Genomic DNA, 20,226 nt, shown 5'->3' with positions numbered 1-20,226 from the left:
CATTGTATTGACAGTGGTCGAACCTGTTACGGAGGGTAAGAGCTTACATTTACATTACATTTAAGTCATTGACATTTACGTCATTTAGCAGACGCTCTTATCCAGAGCTTTTCTGGCTAAATGTGTTAGTTGCGTCTGTGTACACTATGTGTTTGTGGATGTGTATGGGTGAGTTCATATTACATCATGTAAGGCAGCTCTACTCAACATTTAAGTCCAGTTCCTTAAACCCTCTTATTTATAACGGGTAAGAGCTTTTCTGGCTGAATGTGATACTTACGTGAGTGTATGCAATGTATGAAGATTGCATTCTGTATGAACAGGTGTGTGTGTGTAAATCATGCCATATTTACTAAGTAATAAGATTCTCTTCTAAAAGCCCTTAATTTTCTTGGCAGAAGACCGGTCTGCTATAGAGGGTAAGAGCTTTTCTGGCCTAACATGTCACTTGTACGGAATGTGTGTGTGTACGTGTGTGTGTGTGTGAATGCTTACAAGGTGCAATACTACTTATTCAGTTCATCCTCCAAAACCAGCCTGCTGCAGAGGGTAAGTGCATCTCTAGCTGAATGTGTTACTTGTATGTGTGTGCATACTGTTATGTGGAAGTGTACCTGTATGTGTGGATAAGGTGCATCATGCTAGCTTTACAAATGGACAAAACAGTTTTTCTAATTCTACTCATTCTCAATTAATGCCCTGCCTAATATCTTATCATTTTCATTAGCAGATGGTGTTACAGATGGCAAGAGCTTTTCTGGCCTATTGTGTCACTTGTAAAATGTGTATGTGATGTGTGTGCTTGTGTGCAGGACCGGCTTTAGCCTGTTGGGGGCCCTGAGCGAGATTTGGTTGGCTAACAAAATCAATGGGGGTTGAGACCCCGACAGAGTTTTTAGGGGGGGTTTGGGGACCGTAAGTGACCCAGCCTGCTCCAAAGGATAAGCTTTTCTGTCTGGATGTGTTACTTGTACAGAGTGGGTGTGCAATGTGCACCATGCTAGCATTACTAGTCATATTAGTGTGTGTGTGTGTGGTGTGTGTGTGCCTACTATTATGTGGAAGTGTACCTGTGTGATTGTATGTATGAGTGTCTGGCGCATCATGCTAGCATTACTAAGTTATTTCACCCCCTGCCTAATATGTTATCATTTTCTGTTATAGATGGCCTAACATGTCACTTGTACAGTGTGTGTGAGTGAGTGGTGTGTTTGTCATTTTAAAATGCGTGCCTCATGCTTAACAACTCATGTTAGTTAAATGTATCCCCTAAATCCTTATGATCTTATATTAACAGAGGCCCAGCCTGCTACTGAGGCTAAGATGTTTTCTGGTCTGCAGCATTAACACAGGCCTGCAACATTAACACAGGTCCAGCCTGCAACATTAACACAGGTCCAGCCTGCAACATTAACACAGGTCCAGCCTGCAACATTAACACAGGTCCAGCCTGCAACATTAACACCAGTCCAGCCTGCAACATTAACACAGGCCCAGCCTGCAACATTAACACAGGCCCAGCCTGCAACATTAACACAGGCCCAGCCTGCAACATTAACACAGGCCCAGCCTGCAACATTAACACAGGCCCAGCCTGCAACATTAACACAGGCCCATCCTGTAACATTAACACAGGCCCAGCCTGCAACATTAACACAGGGCCCAGCCTGCAACATTAACACAGGGCCCAGCCTGCAACATTAACACAGGGCCCAGCCTGCAACATTAACACAGGCCCAGCCTGTAATATTAACACAGGCCCAGCCTGTAATATTAACACAGGCCCATCCTGTAACATTAACACAGGCCCATCCTGTAACATTAACACAGGCCCATCCTGTAACATTAACACAGGCCCATCCTGTAACATTAACACAGGCCCATCCCGTAACATTAACACAGGCCCATCCTGTAACATTAACACAGGCCCATCCTGTAACATTAACACAGGCCCATCCTGTAATATTAACACAGGCCCAGCCTGTAATATTAACACAGGCCCAACCTGTAACATTAACACAGGCCCATCCTGTAACATTAACACAGGCCCATCCTGTAACATTAACACAGGCCCATCCTGTAACATTAACACAGGCCCATCCTGTAACATTAACACAGGCCCATCCTGTAACATTAACACAGGCCCATCCTGTAACATTAACACAGGCCCATCCTGTAACATTAACACAGGCCCAAACTGTAATATTAACACAGGCCCAACCTGTAATATTAACACAGGCCCAACCTGTAATATTAACACAGGCCCATCCTGCAACATTAACACAATTTGTTTTTACAAATTGTTGCAAATTTCTTAAAAATAAAAAACATATTCCTTATTTACATAAGTATTAAGACCTTTTGTATGAGACTCGGTATTGAGCTCAGGTGCATCCTGTTTCCATTGAAAAAAAATATTGAATCCATTTTACAATAATGCTTTCAGGTATAAAAAAAAATATGGAAAAGGTGAAGTGGTCTGAATAGGTTCCGAATGCACTGTATATTAGCTTTTACTTGTTTGTTTGTATCTTGTATACATATTTGCGGGAGTGTCTTTTGGGTGGGTGTGTGTGGGTATTTCAGTGTGGGCTTCTGCATATACTGTATAGTACCAGTGAAAGTTTAGACACATCTACTCAAACCAGATATTTTCTACATTGTAGAATAATAGTAAAGACATCAAAACTATGAAATAACACATGGAATCATGTAGTAACCAAAAAAGTGTTAAGCAAATCAAAATAGATTTTAGATTCTTCAAAGTAGCCACCATTTGCCTTGATGACAGCTTGCACACTCTTGGCATTTTCTCAATCAGCTTCATGAGGAATGATTTTCCAACAGTCTTGAAGGAGTCCTTCACTCTGCGGTCCAACTCATCCCAAGCTATCTCAATTGGGTTGAAGTCGGGTGATTGTGGAGGCCAGGACATCTGATGCAGCAATCATCACTCTCCTTCTTGGTAAAATAGCCCTTACACAACCTGGAGGTGTGTTTTGGGTCATTGTCCTGTTGAAAAACAAATTATATTCCCACTAAGCACAAACAAGATGGGATGGCATATCGCTGCAGAATGCGGTGGTAGCCATGCTGGTTAAGTGTGCCTTGAATTCTAAATAAACCACAGACTGTGTCACCATTAAAGCACTCCCACACCATCACACCACCTCCTCCATGCTTTATGGTGGGAACCACACATGCGGAGATCATCCGTTCACCTACTCTGCGTCTCACAAAGACATGGCAGTTGGAACCAAAAATGTGGACTCATCAGACCAAAGGACAGATTTCCGCCAGTCTAATGACCATTGCTCGTGTTTTTTGGCCCAAGCAAGTCTCTTCTTATTATTGTTGTCCTTTAGTAGTTTCTTTGCAGCAATTTGACCATGAAGGCCTGATTCACGCAGTCTCCTCTGAACAGTTGATGTTGATGTGTCTATTACTTGAACTCTGTGAAGCATTTATTTGGGCTGTAATCTGAGGTGAATTTAATTCTAATGAACTTCTCCTCTGCAGCAGAGGTAACTATGGGTCTTCCTTTCCTGTGGAAGTCCTCACGAGAGCCAATTTTATCATAGCGCTTGATGGTTTTTGCGACTGTTCTTGACGTGTTCTGCATTGACTTACCTTCATGTCTTAAAGTAATGATGGACTGTCATTTCTCTTTGCTTATTTGAGCTGTTCTTGACATAATATGGAGTTGGTATTTTACCAAATAGGGCTATATTCTGTATACCACCTCTACCTTGTCACAACACAACTGATCAAACACATTAGGAAGGAAATAAATTCCACAAATTAACTTTTAACATGACACACCTGTTAATTTAAATGCATTCCAGGTGAAAATCTCATGAAGCTGGTTGAGAGAATGCCAAGAGTGTGCAAAGCTGTCATCAAGGCAAAGGGTGGATCCTTTGAAGAATCTTAAATATAATATATCACCTTTTTGTTTACTACATTATTCCATATGTGCTATTTCATAGTTTTGATGTCTTTGCTATTATTCTGCAATTTAGAAAATAGTAAAAGTAAGGAAAAGCCCTTGAATGAGTAGGTGTGTCCAAACTTTTGACTGATACTGTATATATTAGCATTCTCCTCATACTTAACCATAAAACCTTTTACTCTCTTTTATCAGAGGTGAGGCACCCTGAGACAAGGAAGTGTACTGTAACAAAAAGGATTGTAGTGCAGTGACTGTATGAATGCACAAATGTATCAATGCATTCTGCGTTTGTGTGTATTTGTTTAAACCAGCATGTATGCCAGTGTCATCATGGGTAAGCCTATGTGTTTTTGTATGTCTTGTTTTTATGATCTAGTATTTCATATATTCATATATCCACAACTTTTTTCTCCAGTCACAGACTCCGTACACAGGGACAGGAAATTTGGTTGTTGTTTAACCCTTCGATGTCCGCAGTACTAATGTCTATGTACCAATTGTTTCTTTTCATTCAGAGGGAAGTGAGTGCAGAGATGGTAAGGAAAGGAAACAATACACAACTCCCCCTCTGTGTTTGTGTGTTCGTATGCTTCCCTGCTTCCTGTCAATCACCTGGTTAACGTGCATGTCTGTCAGTCTCAGTCACGGCACGGTGTGTCGGTGACCTGAGTGTCCGTCACGGTGGACTGACAAACGGAGACTACTGAATCCTGGGATTGCTCTGGCGAAGGCCTTCATAGTCTGACTGTAGCAGTACAGACCATTGTAGATGGCAGTCAGTAATGGAAAAGATCCTGCAGGCCTATTTGATGGGTTTATGGATACTGTATCATTTATGTAGAGATCTTTAGGAATCATCTGTTGAGGAGTTAGACCCAGAGAATCAGTCTGACAGATAGTTGTTGTGATATCAGCGCCGACTGATACTAATTACTAGAGATCAGCGGTGAGTTTCCCAAAAACATAAAGATCATATTGGCAAAATGGCATAAAATCATAATTTTTCTATTGCTTATGAATGGACTTAAGATGATCTTTAGTGCTTAATATGATATTCATGTTTTGGGGAAAACCCTGATCTGTTGAGATTAGGCATTACATGATACAGTATCATGGTTTCGCCAAAGCATCCAAGTGAAGGAATTGTATTAAATATCAAATGACCTTGACTTGAAATTGATGCAGAGTGAAAACGTAATCTAAATTACAAATGACCAAATGATATATACTGTATATATTTACTCTGAGTATATATCGTGACCTGTGTGTATGTGTGCACTTACTACGGTAATGGTTTAATAGAAGGATAAGTTGATGATACGTTTTGCTGTTTTGTTGCGTTGGTTCAAATACTGTACCTGCACAATACCATATCCCTTATCATTGATCACTGTATTGCAAAAGATGTTGATATGAAATGATTTAAATCACACTAGAGAACTGAGCCTGGATCTGTGCACAAGGGTCACTTGATTCCAATCAAATTAACTGAGCCCATAAAAGCAGAGAGAGGGGCATATGCGGTGTGACTCTGAGTTTATGGAGGTGCATGGCCTCACTTGATTCTTGACCCTTGTTCCATTCTCTCGACAACCTTTTCACCCAATCGATTGGTCAATCAATATGGCTTTTTACCTGCTTCTCTATGCTTATAAACTCTCTTTTTCCATAGAGCTCTTGTCAGATTCAGAAGGTGAGGGAACAAATCAATTGTGTTCCGTTTGCACAGCTAATAATTCCCCTAAATTCTCAATAATAATAATAGTAATGATGAGTACAGTGTCACCAACTGGTTTGAATTTGACGAGTGAGGAAATAACTCATTAACCGTCTAGTTTTTACCTCCATTTTGAAAAGAAAGGAAATGTTCATCCAAGTCAGAGAGGGAAGAGAGAGACGTTAAGTGTGTGTGAGAGAGAGCACCTGCAGGTCAGGTTTTCATAGCTGCTCAGTAAACGCTCATCCTTCAGATTACAGTAAAGATACTGCAGCTAATGTGTTCCCCCGCTGTGTTTCTCTCTCTCTCTTTCTCCCTGATACAGAATTGCCCGATGATGGTAAGACAAAACAAATACTTAAGCTGGTATTTGTCTATCTGCTGACACAAAACAATGCAATCCTTTTTTTGAAAAGGAGGGAGCACGCAAAGAAACAGGAGCAAGCAGTCATGCTTTGATAATATCACAACATTAAAGAGCTATATTTACTTTTGTCACAGTGGGAGAAGACTAGTGGAAAGGGATGGATAAACACGTCTTCAGATGTGTTTTTAGTTCCTTGTTCATTCCCAGGTGGGCTTACCTTACTGCTGTTAGAAGCCCTCTTCTGGCGTTGACTAGACGCTTGGATACTGACCCTCAGTTAAATACAAGACTGATGTCATTGTCATGATTTCTCATGATCATCCATTAGAATAATGGAGACATTTCAGGGAGTGGAAACGCATGCCCGCAGAACTTTTCTCTGTCTTTGAGAAAAGCTGTTGCTAAATGTGGATGTAAGAAGTCTCAAGTCACAGGGTGAACAAAGACTAGCTTCACCTCTGACCTTTGATCTTGCTGCCTAGTAGACAAAATATGAATAAATTAATGGTATTTATAAACAAAGGTTAGGTGCTTTGGTCTAATGTTTGGTTTTCTGTCTCTACTTGTCTGTTCACTGATGTTGTTGTGTCTATGATGTCTGATGAGCAGTTATCCATGACCTTATTCTAACCCCTGACCTCTGTGACCTCTCCCTACTTTTAGAAACTGTCCCAGGGGGACAGTCCGAGCTGACCGGACTATTTGTAGAGAGGCCAGAGAGCACTACAGTAATCAAAGGTGAGACCCCTGCCCTCTTGCCCCTCTCTGAGACATACTGTAGCACTCTGAAGTTTGGATTGACACTCACATACGGATCATGCATAACAACCCTAAAAACACCATTATCCAGAGGTCAGAATTTCTGATTGCTGATGTAAATTGTGGGTGTCAGGGAAGAACGTCACCTTTGTGGCTAAAGTGGACTCATCTGACCTGCTGAGGAAGCCCAACATGAAATGGCTGAAAGGGAAGTGGCTGGACCTGGGCAGCAAGGCTGGCAAGCACGTGCAGTTTAAAGAGGCCTATGACCGGAACTCCAAGGTGTGTGTGTGTGTCACTGTTTTCACATTCTCTCAAATCTGCACAAGTGAAAGTCTACTGTACATCTGTGTTACTCTTTTGTGTGTGTGCATGTATATATTGTAAGGGTGTATGTCTTCCTCTCTCGCCATCTCCACCAGGTCTACACATATGAGATGAGCATCATCAAAGTAGTGGAAGGAGACGCAGGTGGCTACCGTTGTGAGGTCACCTCCAAAGACAAGTGTGACAGCTGTACATTTGAAGTCATAGTGGAAGGTGAGTCCCTCCCAGGCCATCATCGTCAGCCATTTAGTCATGTATCTGTCACTTAACCTGTGGTCAGTGAGTTTGTCAGTAAGTAATTCAATAGTTGATACAGAATGTTTAATGATAAAGCAGGTAGTGTATATGTGTTTCAGTGTCAGTACTCAGTCCATTATTCATCCTGATTTTTCAACTGTCTGTCAGTTAGTCCAGTGTTCCTCTCACCGTTCCCTCCCTCTGTCATGTTTCAGCCGTACAAGAGGAGCAGCCCGCCAACATCCTGGATGCCTTCAAGCGATCGTGAGTGTGACTGTCAGGGTGGTTCCATTCAACATATCATCTGTCTTTCTCTCCCACCTCACATATGTTGGTTATTCTCTCTATCTTTGCCTCCGGGCATCTGTCCCACTCTGTGAGTATATCTTCCCCTGACTGTCTTTCTGGCTCCCATATCTGTGTTTGTAGGTGTCTTTGGTATATCTGTGTCAGTCACGTTGTCTGTGTGCGTTTTGGCTTCACTGTATGTCTGTCATTGTACTATACATCTGCCTTTTCTATGTCTTTATCTGTGCATTCATGTCTATTTATGTCTCTGTGACTTACTGGTGTGTCTGTGACTTACTAATGTTTCTCTGTGAGTTACTAATGTGTCTCTGTGACTTACTAATGTGTCTCTGTGACTTACTAATGTGTCTCTGTGACTTACTAATGTGTCTCTGTGACTTACTAATGTGTCTCTGTGACTTACTAATGTCTCTCTTACTAATGTGTCTCTGTGACTTACTAAGGTGTCTCTGTGACTTACTAATGTGTCTCTGTGACTTACTAATGTCTCTCTGTGACTTACTAATGTGTCTCTGTGACTTACTAATGTGTCTCTGTGACTTACTGGTGTGTCTCTGTGACTTACTGGTGTGTCTCTGTGACTTACTGGTGTGTCTCTGTGACTTACAATTGTGTCTCTGTGACTTACTAAGGTGTCTCTGTGACTTACTAGTGTGTCTCTGTGACTTACTGTTGTGTCTCTGTGACTTACTAATGTGTCTCTGTGACTTACAATTGTGTCTCTGTGACTTACTAAGGTGTCTCTGTGACTTACTAGTGTGTCTCTGTGACTTACTGGTGTGTCTTTGTGACTTACTAATGTGGTCTCTGACTTACTGGTGTGTCTCTGTGACTTACTAATGTGTCTCTGTGACTTACTAATGTGTCTCTGTGACTTACTAAGGTGTCTCTGTGACTTACTGGTGTGTCTCTGTGACTTACCTGTATGTTTGTTTGTGTGTTTTTATGTTTCAGTTGTATGATGTGTCCATATGTTTCTATTTCTGTGTCTGTTCACTATGTATATCTCTGTATCTCTGTATTCGTGTGTCTTCTCTTCCCTGTCTCCAAAGACTTGTTTCAATATGTGTGCAGCAGCTCTGTCTCTCACTGTGAAGCTGTAGAAAATCCCTGTTTGTTGGCATAGTGCTGCCGCCAGTCAGTTCACTCTAGTTACTGTTTCAAATATGATTTCCTCTCCTAATCAGACAAAAAGACAAAAAGGCAAGGGTAAAACATGAAGCACAATGTGCAAAGGACCATTGCACAGATTGTGTTTTTGTTTATTTTGTGAATTTTGGTATGAAGAAAAGAAAAAGAGAATGAAAAGATATGAAAAAATAGATGCGTTACAAGTGTGAATTAAAGTGTGAAGACTCAAGATGCCAAAAAACCTTCAACACCCCAAAGGTTGCTGGATGGGTTAGTGTTGACCTTGCCAGAGTATGTGGTGGTCTTTGCATTCCCTCTCCCACTGTCAGTAAGTATGGAGAATCCAGTCATTGCGATTCATCCGTGTGTACCCCCATCTACCTCCTCAGCGATTCTGTGTCTGGCCTTTCCGCCTCTCTGTTATAAGGCAGCCTTGTCCTATGCTTCTTCCAGAACCTGAATCCATTGTGTGTGTTCAGAATATATTATTTGCGATTCCCTTCCGTGTGCTTCCATATTCCCACCTTTGTAATTCTTCATCTGTCCACTGTGTGTTCAGATGTGAAATAGCCCGTGCTTCCCCTCATGTGTTCTTTGTCATGTGAGGCTATTTCTGGTGCTGTACGTCTGGTCCATTGACAAGGCCTCAAGTGGAACTAGTGTATATTTCCCATGGATTACATACATTAGAGATGCAATCATGAGGTGTCATATGTGTGGATCTTTATGTGAGTGTAAGAAAAGCTCTGTGTGGGTGTGTATCAGCAGTACCTGTGCGTGTACATTTACACAGTATTTACCTTGTATATATGTGTCAATGTACAGCCTTGTACAAGTACAGTGTATCTGTGTTTGCGTTACATACAGTAACAAATAGAGGTCAATACTGTGTGTGTGTGTGTGTGTGTGTGTGTGTGTGTGTGTGTGTGTGTGTGTGTGTGTGTGTGTGTGTGTGTGTGTGTGTGTGTGTGTGTGTGTGTGTGTGTGTGTGTGTGTGTGTGTGTGTGTGTGTGTGTGTGTGTGTGTGTGTGTGTGTGTGTGTGTGTGTGCACTAGTATGCTGTTTTTTATGTCCCATTGAATTTAGGCGGGCAAAGTGTCAGTATGCGCCTTATGCTCTGCTCTATATGCTCACTCATTACCATCCTGTTTTGTGTTATCAGAGGCATAAAAGGCGCCAAAAAAGGGTAAGACATGGCTACAGACACTGTGCGATACTGTGCAACCACAGTGTACTGTCTGTATATTTGTGTGTACAGTATATGAGAATTCCGAGCTGTTATAACTTTTATATCAATACAGTATCGTTGATGTCAGGGAAAGTGAATGTGGGTGTGGATGTTTGTGTGTGTGTGTGTGTTCGTCTTAGCAGGGTACAGTGTAGTACCATCTACTGTATGTCCAGTACCATTCGTTCACTTCCATATTTTTTGTAAACTAACAATGATTCACTACTATAGCATTGAAATAGCACAGCTATTCATTGTTGATTGATCTTATGTGAAACCTTAATATACAACAAGTATATTTGTATGTACAGTATACTGTATGTTATGTTTGAAATGACCGACTCCTCTAACCTGACCTAACACTGTAGGAAACCTAATTCTCCCACTCGTACCCTTTCTTGTCCCCAGGGGAGATGCAGGAGAGGATGCAGGTGACCTGGACTTCAGTGCCCTCCTCAAAAAAAGGTAGGGTGGAGTTAACTCCATTATGAGCAATCACACATACTCTCACACACGCAATCAATCTCCTCTCCCCCTCTCTTTCAGGGAAAAAAAGGCGAGGGACGAGCCCAAAGAGGATGTGGATGTGTGGGAGATCCTGAAGGATGCTAAGCCATGTGACTATGAGAAGATTGCCTTTGACTATGGCATCACAGACCTCAGGGGCCTGCTCAAGAGACTGAAGAAGATGAAGAAGGTGGAACCCAAGAAGAGTGATGGTGAGGGGAGAGAAAAAAGGGGGGGGGGGATACTGGAGGAGGAAGTAGGCAAGCTGTGGGCATTTCTACTTGAGAGTGTTTGGGATAGGGAATGTTTTATTATAGTGGATGCCTGAGGGGCTCTGAAAGGGAGGTAGTCTGGTGTAGTGTTGCTTGGGTTATTCTGGTTGTTGTGTCTGGTGTGTAAAGGCTGGAGACATAACAGTGGTTATTTCCCTCCCTCAGCCTTCCTGAAGAAGCTAGAGCAATGTTACTCTGTGGACAAGGGCAAGAGGACCCAGATGCATGTTGAGCTCCATGACCCCAACGTTCAGGTCAAATGGCTGAAGAACGGAGTGGAGATCAAACCCTCTGCCAAGTGAGACTGGCTGGTGTGTGTGTGTGTGTGTGTGTGTGTGTGTGTGTGTGTGTGTGTGTGTGTGTGTGTGTGTGTGTGTGTGTGTGTGTGTGTGTGTGTGTGTGTGTGTGTGTGTGTGTGTGTGTGTGTGTGTGTGTGTGTGTGCTTGTCAGTATATTTGACTATATGAGCGTGTGAGTCATTCATTTGTCGATGAGTTGAGTGAGTGACACTCGGTCACTAGTGTCTGTCTGTCCTCACTGTTTTCTGCCAGTGTCTCTCTCTGCCCCTGTCTGTCTGTCATGTCAGGTATGTGTTTGAGTGCGTGGGCAACAAACGGACACTCACCATCAACAAGAGCAACCTGTCTGACGATGCAGCCTATGAGTGTGTGGTGGGAGAGGAGAAGAGCTTCACTGAAGTCTTTGTCAAAGGTAAACACTCAGCATCTTTACATAGGGTGTTTGAGGGGAGGGAGTTGTTCCCTGCTTAGTTCAGTGTCTTTGAGTGTGTAGGGTCTGTCAACATTTACTGTGTATGCAGTACATGTCTCAATGTTTATATGTATGTGTGTATTACTGTTTATGAACAGTAAGTTTGCACAACGTTGTCGTCCTATATTTGTTGTCCGGTTTGTAGCGTGTTTTATGCGTGTTCTGTGTGTCATGTTGATTTTGGGTAGAGGGACAAAGATGCATTTGCTCCTCAATCATTACATGCTTTGCTCTCTCTCTGTGCCCATTCATTTCATCCTGTTTTTGCATTTATCAGACCGTACAGCAACGGGTAAGCTTTCCCCACACAGACGCCATTCCAGTGTGACAACCACAGTATGTTGTGTGTATATTTAGACGTCCCTATTGCTTCTGTCAGTGTTTATATCAATGCCATACGTGTTGATGTGTCTAACGTGAGAGAAGGTGTACGTGTGTTTAGCGGATGGAAGCTAGCTTAGCATCGATCACACAGTTCAGTCACCTTCTGGAGACCTGAAGTACTGTCCCCCCCCTCCTTCGGAGTACGTTGTTGTGCTGTTGTTGTGAGCATGGTACTGTATCTATCATCTGCTGAGGTTGCTGAGCAAAAGGAGGTCAGAGGGAGGTGGATGTAGAGGACGGCAGCTAACGGATGTTAGCTTAGCATCACGCATTGACTCAGTGATGTTGATGTCACCTTCCCGGAGACCTGAGGTACTGTCTCCCCCGTACCACAACAGCTCAGTTCTCTGTTTCTATAGCAGTATTAACGGAGACTATGGAGAACATTGTGTTGTTGTGAAACATGGTATCGAATCCTGGTACGGTCTGGTACATGTTAGGTGTTTTTGTCTTTGTGTTAGCACATTATACAGTGCTGTGCCATGAAATCTATAGCTTCATCATTCTTCCCCTTTGTCCTCCTTATTCTTCTGCTTACTTTGGTGTTGAGCGGTCAAGTCTTTGTTGGTGAGTTTTCCTGTAAGTGTGGTTGTGTATGTGTGTAACTTCCCCACGGTGTTTGTATGAGGTGTATGAGTTGTGTTGACGGCTGTGTCTATCCACAGAGCCCCCGGTCACCATCACCAAGCTGCTGGACGATGTGCATGTAGTGGTGGGAGAGAAGGTGGAGTTTGAGTGTGAGGTCTCAGAGGAAGGAGCCAACGTCAAATGGTGAGGGACTCATACCCTTTTTAATCAAATGACTAAGTAACTAAATCAATCAATCAATCTCTGTTACAGCTGTGGCATTTGTGTGTATATGTGACTCCGCTGTTAAATGCTATTTCTATGTCTGTGTGTGTCTCATCCGTGCTCAGGATGAAAGATGGAGTTGAGCTGACCAAGGATGGGAAGTACAGGATAAAGAAGGATGGGAAGAAACACACTCTGGTCATCAATGAAGCAACCATAGAGGACATCGGAATGTACTATGTTTACACTAACGGGGGAGAATCCAAAGGAGAACTGGAAGTGGAAGGTACCACTTCCGGATATCATACAGTACACTAAATAAGGAAATGTTTTATTAACTTCATTTTTGGAAGAGTCTGAAATGCTGTCTCTTTCTGTTTTCTCTTTCTCTCTCCTTCCCTTCATCTCTATCCCTGGTGCTCAGCCAAGGAGCTGGAGGTTCTGCAGAGTATAGCTGACCTGTCGGTGAAGGCGTGTGAACAGGCCATGTTCAAGTGTGAGGTGTCTGATGAGAAGGTGGTGGGCAAGTGGTTCAAGGACGGTGTGGAGGTCAAACCCGGCAACCGCATCAAGATGTCACACATCGGAAGGTATGGCATCACATTACTGGGGGGGGGGGGTCCTCATTGAGTTGCAGTAACTTCAGACAGGCCTGAACATCCTCAAATTCTCCTTCTCCATGGGATCTTGTCAGTACAGTACATATTCTCACTAGCTAGACCCACCTATGGCAGTTGTTTTTTGCCATGGCAACACTGGTCATGCAGGGAAGGAGCTTTTTACGTCTTTTTACTTGATATTGCATAATGAAGCATGTTGCCAGGGTAACTGTGCTTTGCATAATTGTGGGTCACTGCAAGTGTCTGTTGTCTCCTTGGTAATGTTGGGTTGCCTTTGGTTCTCCAGGATCCACAAGCTGACGATTGATGATGTGAAGCCGCAGGATGAAGGAAACTACACCTTTGTCCCTGAAGGATACGCACTCTCCCTCTCCGCTAAACTCAACTTCATTGGTGAGTGAGAGAGTGAGTGAGAGAGAGAGAGCAAGAAAGAGAGAGAGACTCCTCTAAGTTTTACTGAGTACAATGAAGCAGAGCCTGCATTTTAAACAATACTGATTCATGTGTTTTCCCTGTTAATCTCAGAAATAAAGATCGAATATGTTCCACGCCAAGGTAGGTGTGGCTATTGTCACCTATCATCTGTTGGCATTACCTATTTATTACAGTGTATTTAATACTGTGATAATCACCCAGGACCACCTGTCCCTCTCTGACATTCCTCCGCTCCTCACAGACCCTCCCAAAATCCACCTGGACACTAGTGGCACGGGCAGCAAGAACACCATTGTTGTGGTGGCTGGCAACAAGCTCCGCCTTGATGTGGAGATCACAGGAGAGCCTGTCCCCACTGTGTGCTGGATGAAAGGAGACACTGTGAGGATCTAGTCTTTCTGTTACATCCTCCTCACACACACATCAAACCCCTGCCCCAGCATGCTTCTCTAAGGAAGGCAGGGTGTCACTCACATTAATCAACCATTAGGCCATCCAAGTTACACCCAGTAGCTGAATCACCAGACAGTGTCAGTCCAGTTGTCTAAGTGCCCTCCCTGTTCCTGTCTCTAGGTGATATCGGAGGCGGAGGGCAGAGTGAGGGTGGAAACCAGGACCACTCTGAGCAGCTTTGTCATTGAGGGGGCGGAGAGGCCAGACGAAGGCCAGTACTCCATCATAGTGACCAACCCAGCTGGAGAGGACAGGGCTGAGCTCAATGTCAAGATTGTTGGTCAGTGGTACTCTCTCTCTCCTTCTCTCACTCTCCTCTCTCTTTCCAGTCGTCTACTCTCTCTCTACACTCCTCTCCTCTTTCCCCCACATCTCCCTGCTCTCTCCCTTTTCTCTCTCTGTGTCTTGTTCTCCCCTCTTATGCAATATATATGTAAACAGATATGTAAAAACAATTCACTAAGAGAGATTCAATAATAGATGTGACATTAAGTTAGAACCCATTCTGAGCTGGTAAGAACACCTCTGTCCTGACTGTTCCCCCTGTCCACTCCAGATGTGCCGAACCCTCCAGAGAACGTCAGATGTATGGGAGTTGGCGAGGACACAGCCACCATTACATGGGATCCCCCCAAATTTGACGGGGGTGCGCCCATCAAAGGTGCACCTTTCCTATTTTTACATCTATCTGTTGAGCTATCAGACTCTCTTTCCTCTGGGTTAACAGGCATCTGTTAACCTCTCTCATTACATTGGTAAGATCTAATGATGTCTCTCTGTGATGATGTCGCTCTGTGAAGATGTCTCTCTGTGATGATGTCGCTTTGTGATGATGTAATGTCGCTATGTGATGATGTCACTCGCAGGCTACCTGATGGAGAGGAAGAAGCAGGGTTCCTCCAGGTGGACCAAGCTGAACTTTGAGGTGTTTGAGTCAACCACGTACGAGGCTAAGAAGATGATTGAGGGTGTTTTTTATGAGATGAGAGTGTTTGCTGTCAACGGGATCGGGATCTCCCAGCCCAGCGGCAACTCAAAGCCCTTCATGCCCATAGGTGGGTAGACACTTATTACTAGAGCAGTGGAGAGAAGCCTTTCAATCTCCTGATACTCTACTTATACAGCTTACCTCGGTCTTCCTCTCCTCTTAACTATTCTCTCTCTCTCTCTGTCAGCCCCTACCAGTGAGCCCACTCGTCTGACGGTGGAGGATGTAACAGACAGCACCTGTGCCCTGAAGTGGCGTCCTCCAGAGAGGGTTGGAGCAGGGGGCGTTGACGGGTACATAATCGAGTGGTGCAAAGAAGGAGGTGAAGGAGGATTTGGGGATTGTTCAATAACATTATTATTCCTTCTAATTCACTAATCGCTCCTATAGAATTCCTATATAGAATTCCTATAAAACCCTACAGATGAACAATCTCATTTCCAAGTGGATGACAATGAATACTCTTCTGCTATTGGTCCATCCCTCAGAGGATAACTGGGTAGAAGCCAATAAGGAGCCAGTGGACAAGAACACGTACCGTGTGAAGGGGCTGCCAACAGGAGAGAAGCTCTTGTTCAGGGTGGTGGCTATGAACATCGCTGGACGCAGCCCCCCCTGCACCATGAAACAGTCTGTCATCATCAGAGAGATCATGGGTCAGACTCACACGCATGCATGGACGCACGCACACACACACACACACACACACACACACACACACACACACACACACACACACACACACACACACACACACACACACACACACACACACACACACACACACACACACACACACACACACACACACACACACACTTCTCCATAGACCTCTGACACACACGGTATACACAGCCACCTCCATTACTTCTGTGTTGACATTCCTTTCTGTCTCCCTCCATGTCTCAGAGTACCCAAAGATCCGCCTGCCTCGCCAGCTAAGAACCAAGTTCATCAGGAAAGTGGGCGAGAAGATCAACCTGGTCATCCCCTTCCAGGTCTGAGAACACCTAGCACCACACAGTAGTAATCTTCCCCAGGCTAGAGGCAGGGCTGACTTCATGTTATCTGGGTCTCATTGTGTGAAAAGAGGAGCAATCATTGTCCTGTAATGCAAAAATAAACCAATCAGAAAATGGGATATTCTTGCCAGTCTACACCTTTCTCACTTTAGGGTGTTCCTTCTGCACTTCTCCTGTAGCAGCATCTCACTCTTTAATTCAGTAAATGTCATTTTCATTCACTGACCATATCACCCCTCTGTTTCCCCAGGGGAAGCCTCGCCCCGTGGTCAACTGGCTGAAAGATGGTGAGCCCCTGGAGAATAAGTCGGTGGGCATCCGCACCAGTGACTTTGACACCATCCTGTTCATCCGCTCGGCAGAAAGGGACCACTCTGGGACGTACACCCTGTCTGTCCAGATAGACAACATGCAGGACAAGGCTGACATACACATCCAGATCGTAGGTCAGTCACTGGCACCAACATCAATAGGGGCTCTGGTGAAAAGTAGTGCACTATATAGGCAATAGGGTTTCCATTTGGGATGGAGGCCATATGTACAGTGGCAAGAAAAAGTATTTGAACCCTTCGGATGTATCTGGATTTCTGCATCAGTTGGTCATACAATTAGATCTGATCTTCATCCAAGTCACAACAATAGACAAACACAGTCTGCTTTAACTAATAACACACAAAGTATTGTATTTTTCTTGTCTATATTGAGTACATAATTTAAACATTCGCCTTGTAGGTTGGGAAAGGTACATGAACCCCTAGGCTAATGACTTGTCCAAACACTAATTGGAGTCAGGAGTCAGCTAACCTGGAATACAATCATTGAGATGAGATTGGAGATGTTGGTAAGAGCTGGCCTGACCTATAAAAAACATTCACAAAATTTGAGTTTGCTATTCACAAGAAACATTGCCTGATGTGAACCATGCCTTGAACAAAGGAGATCTCAGAAGACCCAAGATTAAGAATTGGTGACTTGTATAAAGCTGGAAAGGGTTACAAAAGTATCTCTAAAAGCCTTGATGTTCATCAGTCCACGGTAAGACAAATTGTCTATAAATGGAGAAAGTTCATCACTGCTGATACTCTCCCTAGGAGTGGCCGTCCTGCAAAGATGACTGCAAGAGCACAGCTCAGAATGCTCAATGAGGTTAAGAAGAATCCTAGAGTGTCAGCTAAAGACTTACAGATATCTCTGGAACATGCTAACATCTCTGTTGACGAGTCTACGATATGTAAAACACTGTTCATGGGAGGACACCACAGAAGAAGCAACTGCTGTCCAAAAAAAACATTGCTGCACATCTGAAGTTCGCAAAAGAGCATCTGGATGTTCCACAGTGGTACTGGCAAAATATTCTGGGGACAGATGAAACTACAGTGGAGTTGTTTGAAGGAACACACAACACTGTGTGGAGAAAAAAGGCACCGCACACCAACATCAAAACCTCATCCCATCTGTAAAGTATGGTGGAGGAAGCATCATGGTTTGGAGCTGTTTTGTTGCCTCAGGGCCTGGACAGCTTGCTATCATCGACGGAAAAATGAATTCCCAAGTTTATCAAGACATTTTGCAGGAGAATGTAAGGCTATCTATCCGCCAATTGAAGCTAAACAGAAGTTGGGGGATGCCACAGGACAACGACCCAAAACACAGAAGTAAATACGCCTTCTGGAGTGGCCCAGTCAGAGTGCTGACCTCAACCCAATTGAGATGCTGTGGCATGACCTCAAGAGAGGGGTTCACACCAGGCATCCCAAAAATATTGCTGAACTGAAATAGATTTGTAAAGATGAATGGTCCAAAATTCATCCTGACCGTTGTGCAGGTCTGATCTGCAACTACAGAAAACGTTTGGTTGAGGTTATTGCTGCCAAAGGAGGGTCAACCAGTTGTTAAATCCAAGTGTTCACATACTTTTCCCACCCTGCACTGTGAATGTTTACAGTGTGTCAATAAAGACATGAAAACGTATAATTGTTTGTGTGTTATTAGTTTAAGCAGACTGTTTGTGTGTTGTTGTGACTTAGATGAAGATCAGATCAAATTGTATGACCAGTTTAAGCAGAAGTCCAGGTAATTCCAAAGGGTTCATCTCCTTTTCCTTGCCACTGTGACTGTATGTCCCCACTCACCCTTCAGTCACTATACCGAGTATGTTTTATTACTTATTACAGTCAAATATGGAGCCACCATGTATGTCCCCACTCACCCTTCAGTCACTATACCGAGTATGTTTTATTACTTATTACAGTCAAATATGGAGCCACCATGTATGTCCCCACTCACCCTTCAGTCACTATAGCTAGTATGTTTTATTACTTATTACAGTCAAATATGGAGCCACCATGTATGTCCCCACTCACCCTTCAGTCACTACCTAGTATGTTTTATTACTTATTACAGTCAAATATGGAGCCACCATGTATGTCCCCACTCACCCTTCAGTCACTACCTAGTATGTTTTATTACTTATTACAGTCAAATATGGAGCCACCATGTATGTCCCCACTCACCCTTCAGTCACTATAGCTAGTATGTTTTATTACTTATTACAGTCAAATATGGAGCCACCATGTATGTCCCCACTCACCCTTCAGTCACTATAGCTAGTATGTTTTATTACTTATTACAGTCAAATATGGAGCCACCATGTATGTCCCCACTCACCCTTCAGTCACTATAGCTAGTATGTTTTATTACTTATTACAGTCAAATATGGAGCCACCATGATGCAATGACTTAAATCTAGGATGACACCCCAGAGTTTAATGTGATGATAATTCCTCATTTAATCCTCGGAGGGAATCATCAAAGAGGCTGATTCCAGTCTTCCTCTCCTCTCTTCTTAATCCTTCCCTCCTGCCCTGACTGCCACCGTACCACCGCTTGGCTCCTTCCCTCCCCTCTTTCCCTCCTTCCTGCTCCCTTTAGCACCCGTGTGAGGGTCAGGGTGCTGTATGGCTGGGTGGGTGGATTATGCAGTGGGGTTCCATTGGCATTATTGGTGTGTAGACTGGGATTAGGGTGGGATTAGGAGCCTTTGTCTCCTTTCCCCTGCTGGGAGGTGAGCTAATGAGAGGGCCCAGCCTCCTCAGATCAGCCCCCACACATGTTTAGTCACAGCAGCAGCAGCACGGCAGAGACCAGGATTAATGACAAACATACTGGAGTACTGACGTACATGAGACACACTCCACATGCTCCATTTCCGCTGTCTGTCTGTTAAAAGAGATCTCTTTCTCACTGACACAAAATGTACTCCCCCCCCTCACAGACAAGCCAGGTCCTCCTATAAATGTGATGGTAACAGATGTGTGGGGCTTCAATGCTGCTCTGGAGTGGAAGCCCCCCAAAGACACAGGCAACACTGATATCATCGGCTACACCATCCAGAAGGCTGACAAGAAGACCCAGGTCTCCAACTCCCTCCTCTGTCTTTCCTCATCTCTCTATAGCTCTCTCTTTCTTTACTGTGTATCCACCTTACCTCTCCTTCTCTGCCCTCTCTACCCTCGTCCTCTGTTCTCAAACATCTGCCTCTATATATCCACATATCATCCCCTTTTCTTTCAACCTCTCTAGTTCTCTGTAAACATATTTCTCTCTCTCCCTCTCCTCTTCTCTCTGGTCAGGGTTGGTTCACAGTGTACGAGCACAACCGCCGGCCCAACTGCACAGCGTCTGACCTGGTCATGGGGAACGAGTACTCCTTCCGTGTGTTCAGTGAGAACATCTGTGGCTTGAGCGATGAGGTGGCCTTCAGCAAGAACACTGCCATCATAGGCAAAACAGGTAACACACTACAATACTACACCCCTCTGCACACTCACGCAAACACGCACACACCATCGCTGTGCAAATGTAGCCTGTCATTACAGCCATAAACAGTGATGCATTTTCAAAAGGCAAGATCGAGAAATAAACTGAGTTTTACACCAGCATTTTGAGATTAAAG

General features: G+C 43.9%; 1 protein-coding gene across 22 annotated transcripts in view; it reads left to right on the top strand.

Moving 5' to 3' along the window:
* Nucleotides 1-20,226, top strand: part of LOC123998958 (myosin-binding protein C, fast-type-like) — a 47,081-nt gene that overhangs the window by 20,232 nt on the left and 6,623 nt on the right. For 4 of the 22 annotated variants that reach the window (XM_046304231.1, XM_046304224.1, XM_046304234.1 and 1 more), the window contains 26 exons: nucleotides 4,468-4,488; nucleotides 5,995-6,009; nucleotides 6,700-6,774; nucleotides 6,929-7,077; nucleotides 7,218-7,335; nucleotides 7,575-7,623; nucleotides 9,962-9,985; nucleotides 10,436-10,492; nucleotides 10,574-10,746; nucleotides 10,972-11,104; nucleotides 11,393-11,517; nucleotides 12,627-12,732; nucleotides 12,879-13,039; nucleotides 13,178-13,343; nucleotides 13,660-13,766; nucleotides 13,899-13,928; nucleotides 14,050-14,189; nucleotides 14,382-14,541; nucleotides 14,818-14,922; nucleotides 15,128-15,316; nucleotides 15,437-15,571; nucleotides 15,738-15,905; nucleotides 16,159-16,247; nucleotides 16,522-16,717; nucleotides 19,546-19,685; nucleotides 19,904-20,063. In XM_046304231.1, coding sequence (XP_046160187.1) covers nucleotides 4,468-4,488; nucleotides 5,995-6,009; nucleotides 6,700-6,774; nucleotides 6,929-7,077; nucleotides 7,218-7,335; nucleotides 7,575-7,623; nucleotides 9,962-9,985; nucleotides 10,436-10,492; nucleotides 10,574-10,746; nucleotides 10,972-11,104; nucleotides 11,393-11,517; nucleotides 12,627-12,732; nucleotides 12,879-13,039; nucleotides 13,178-13,343; nucleotides 13,660-13,766; nucleotides 13,899-13,928; nucleotides 14,050-14,189; nucleotides 14,382-14,541; nucleotides 14,818-14,922; nucleotides 15,128-15,316; nucleotides 15,437-15,571; nucleotides 15,738-15,905; nucleotides 16,159-16,247; nucleotides 16,522-16,717; nucleotides 19,546-19,685; nucleotides 19,904-20,063 — 2,991 coding nt within the window. Of the gene's footprint in view, nucleotides 1-398; nucleotides 420-4,467; nucleotides 4,489-5,994; nucleotides 6,010-6,699; nucleotides 6,775-6,928; nucleotides 7,078-7,217; nucleotides 7,336-7,574; nucleotides 7,624-9,961; nucleotides 9,986-10,435; nucleotides 10,493-10,573; nucleotides 10,747-10,971; nucleotides 11,105-11,392; nucleotides 11,518-12,626; nucleotides 12,733-12,878; nucleotides 13,040-13,177; nucleotides 13,344-13,659; nucleotides 13,767-13,898; nucleotides 13,929-14,049; nucleotides 14,190-14,381; nucleotides 14,542-14,817; nucleotides 14,923-15,127; nucleotides 15,317-15,436; nucleotides 15,572-15,737; nucleotides 15,906-16,158; nucleotides 16,248-16,521; nucleotides 16,718-19,545; nucleotides 19,686-19,903; nucleotides 20,064-20,226 lie in introns of all 22 variants that reach the window. The other 18 variants (XM_046304238.1, XM_046304233.1, XM_046304240.1 and 15 more) reach the window with 8 other exon arrangements.

Source organism: Oncorhynchus gorbuscha, linkage group LG16, assembly GCF_021184085.1.
Source record: "Oncorhynchus gorbuscha isolate QuinsamMale2020 ecotype Even-year linkage group LG16, OgorEven_v1.0, whole genome shotgun sequence".
Classification (NCBI taxonomy): Eukaryota; Metazoa; Chordata; class Actinopteri; order Salmoniformes; family Salmonidae; genus Oncorhynchus; species Oncorhynchus gorbuscha.
This window is presented reverse-complemented; position numbering and strand designations above follow the sequence as displayed.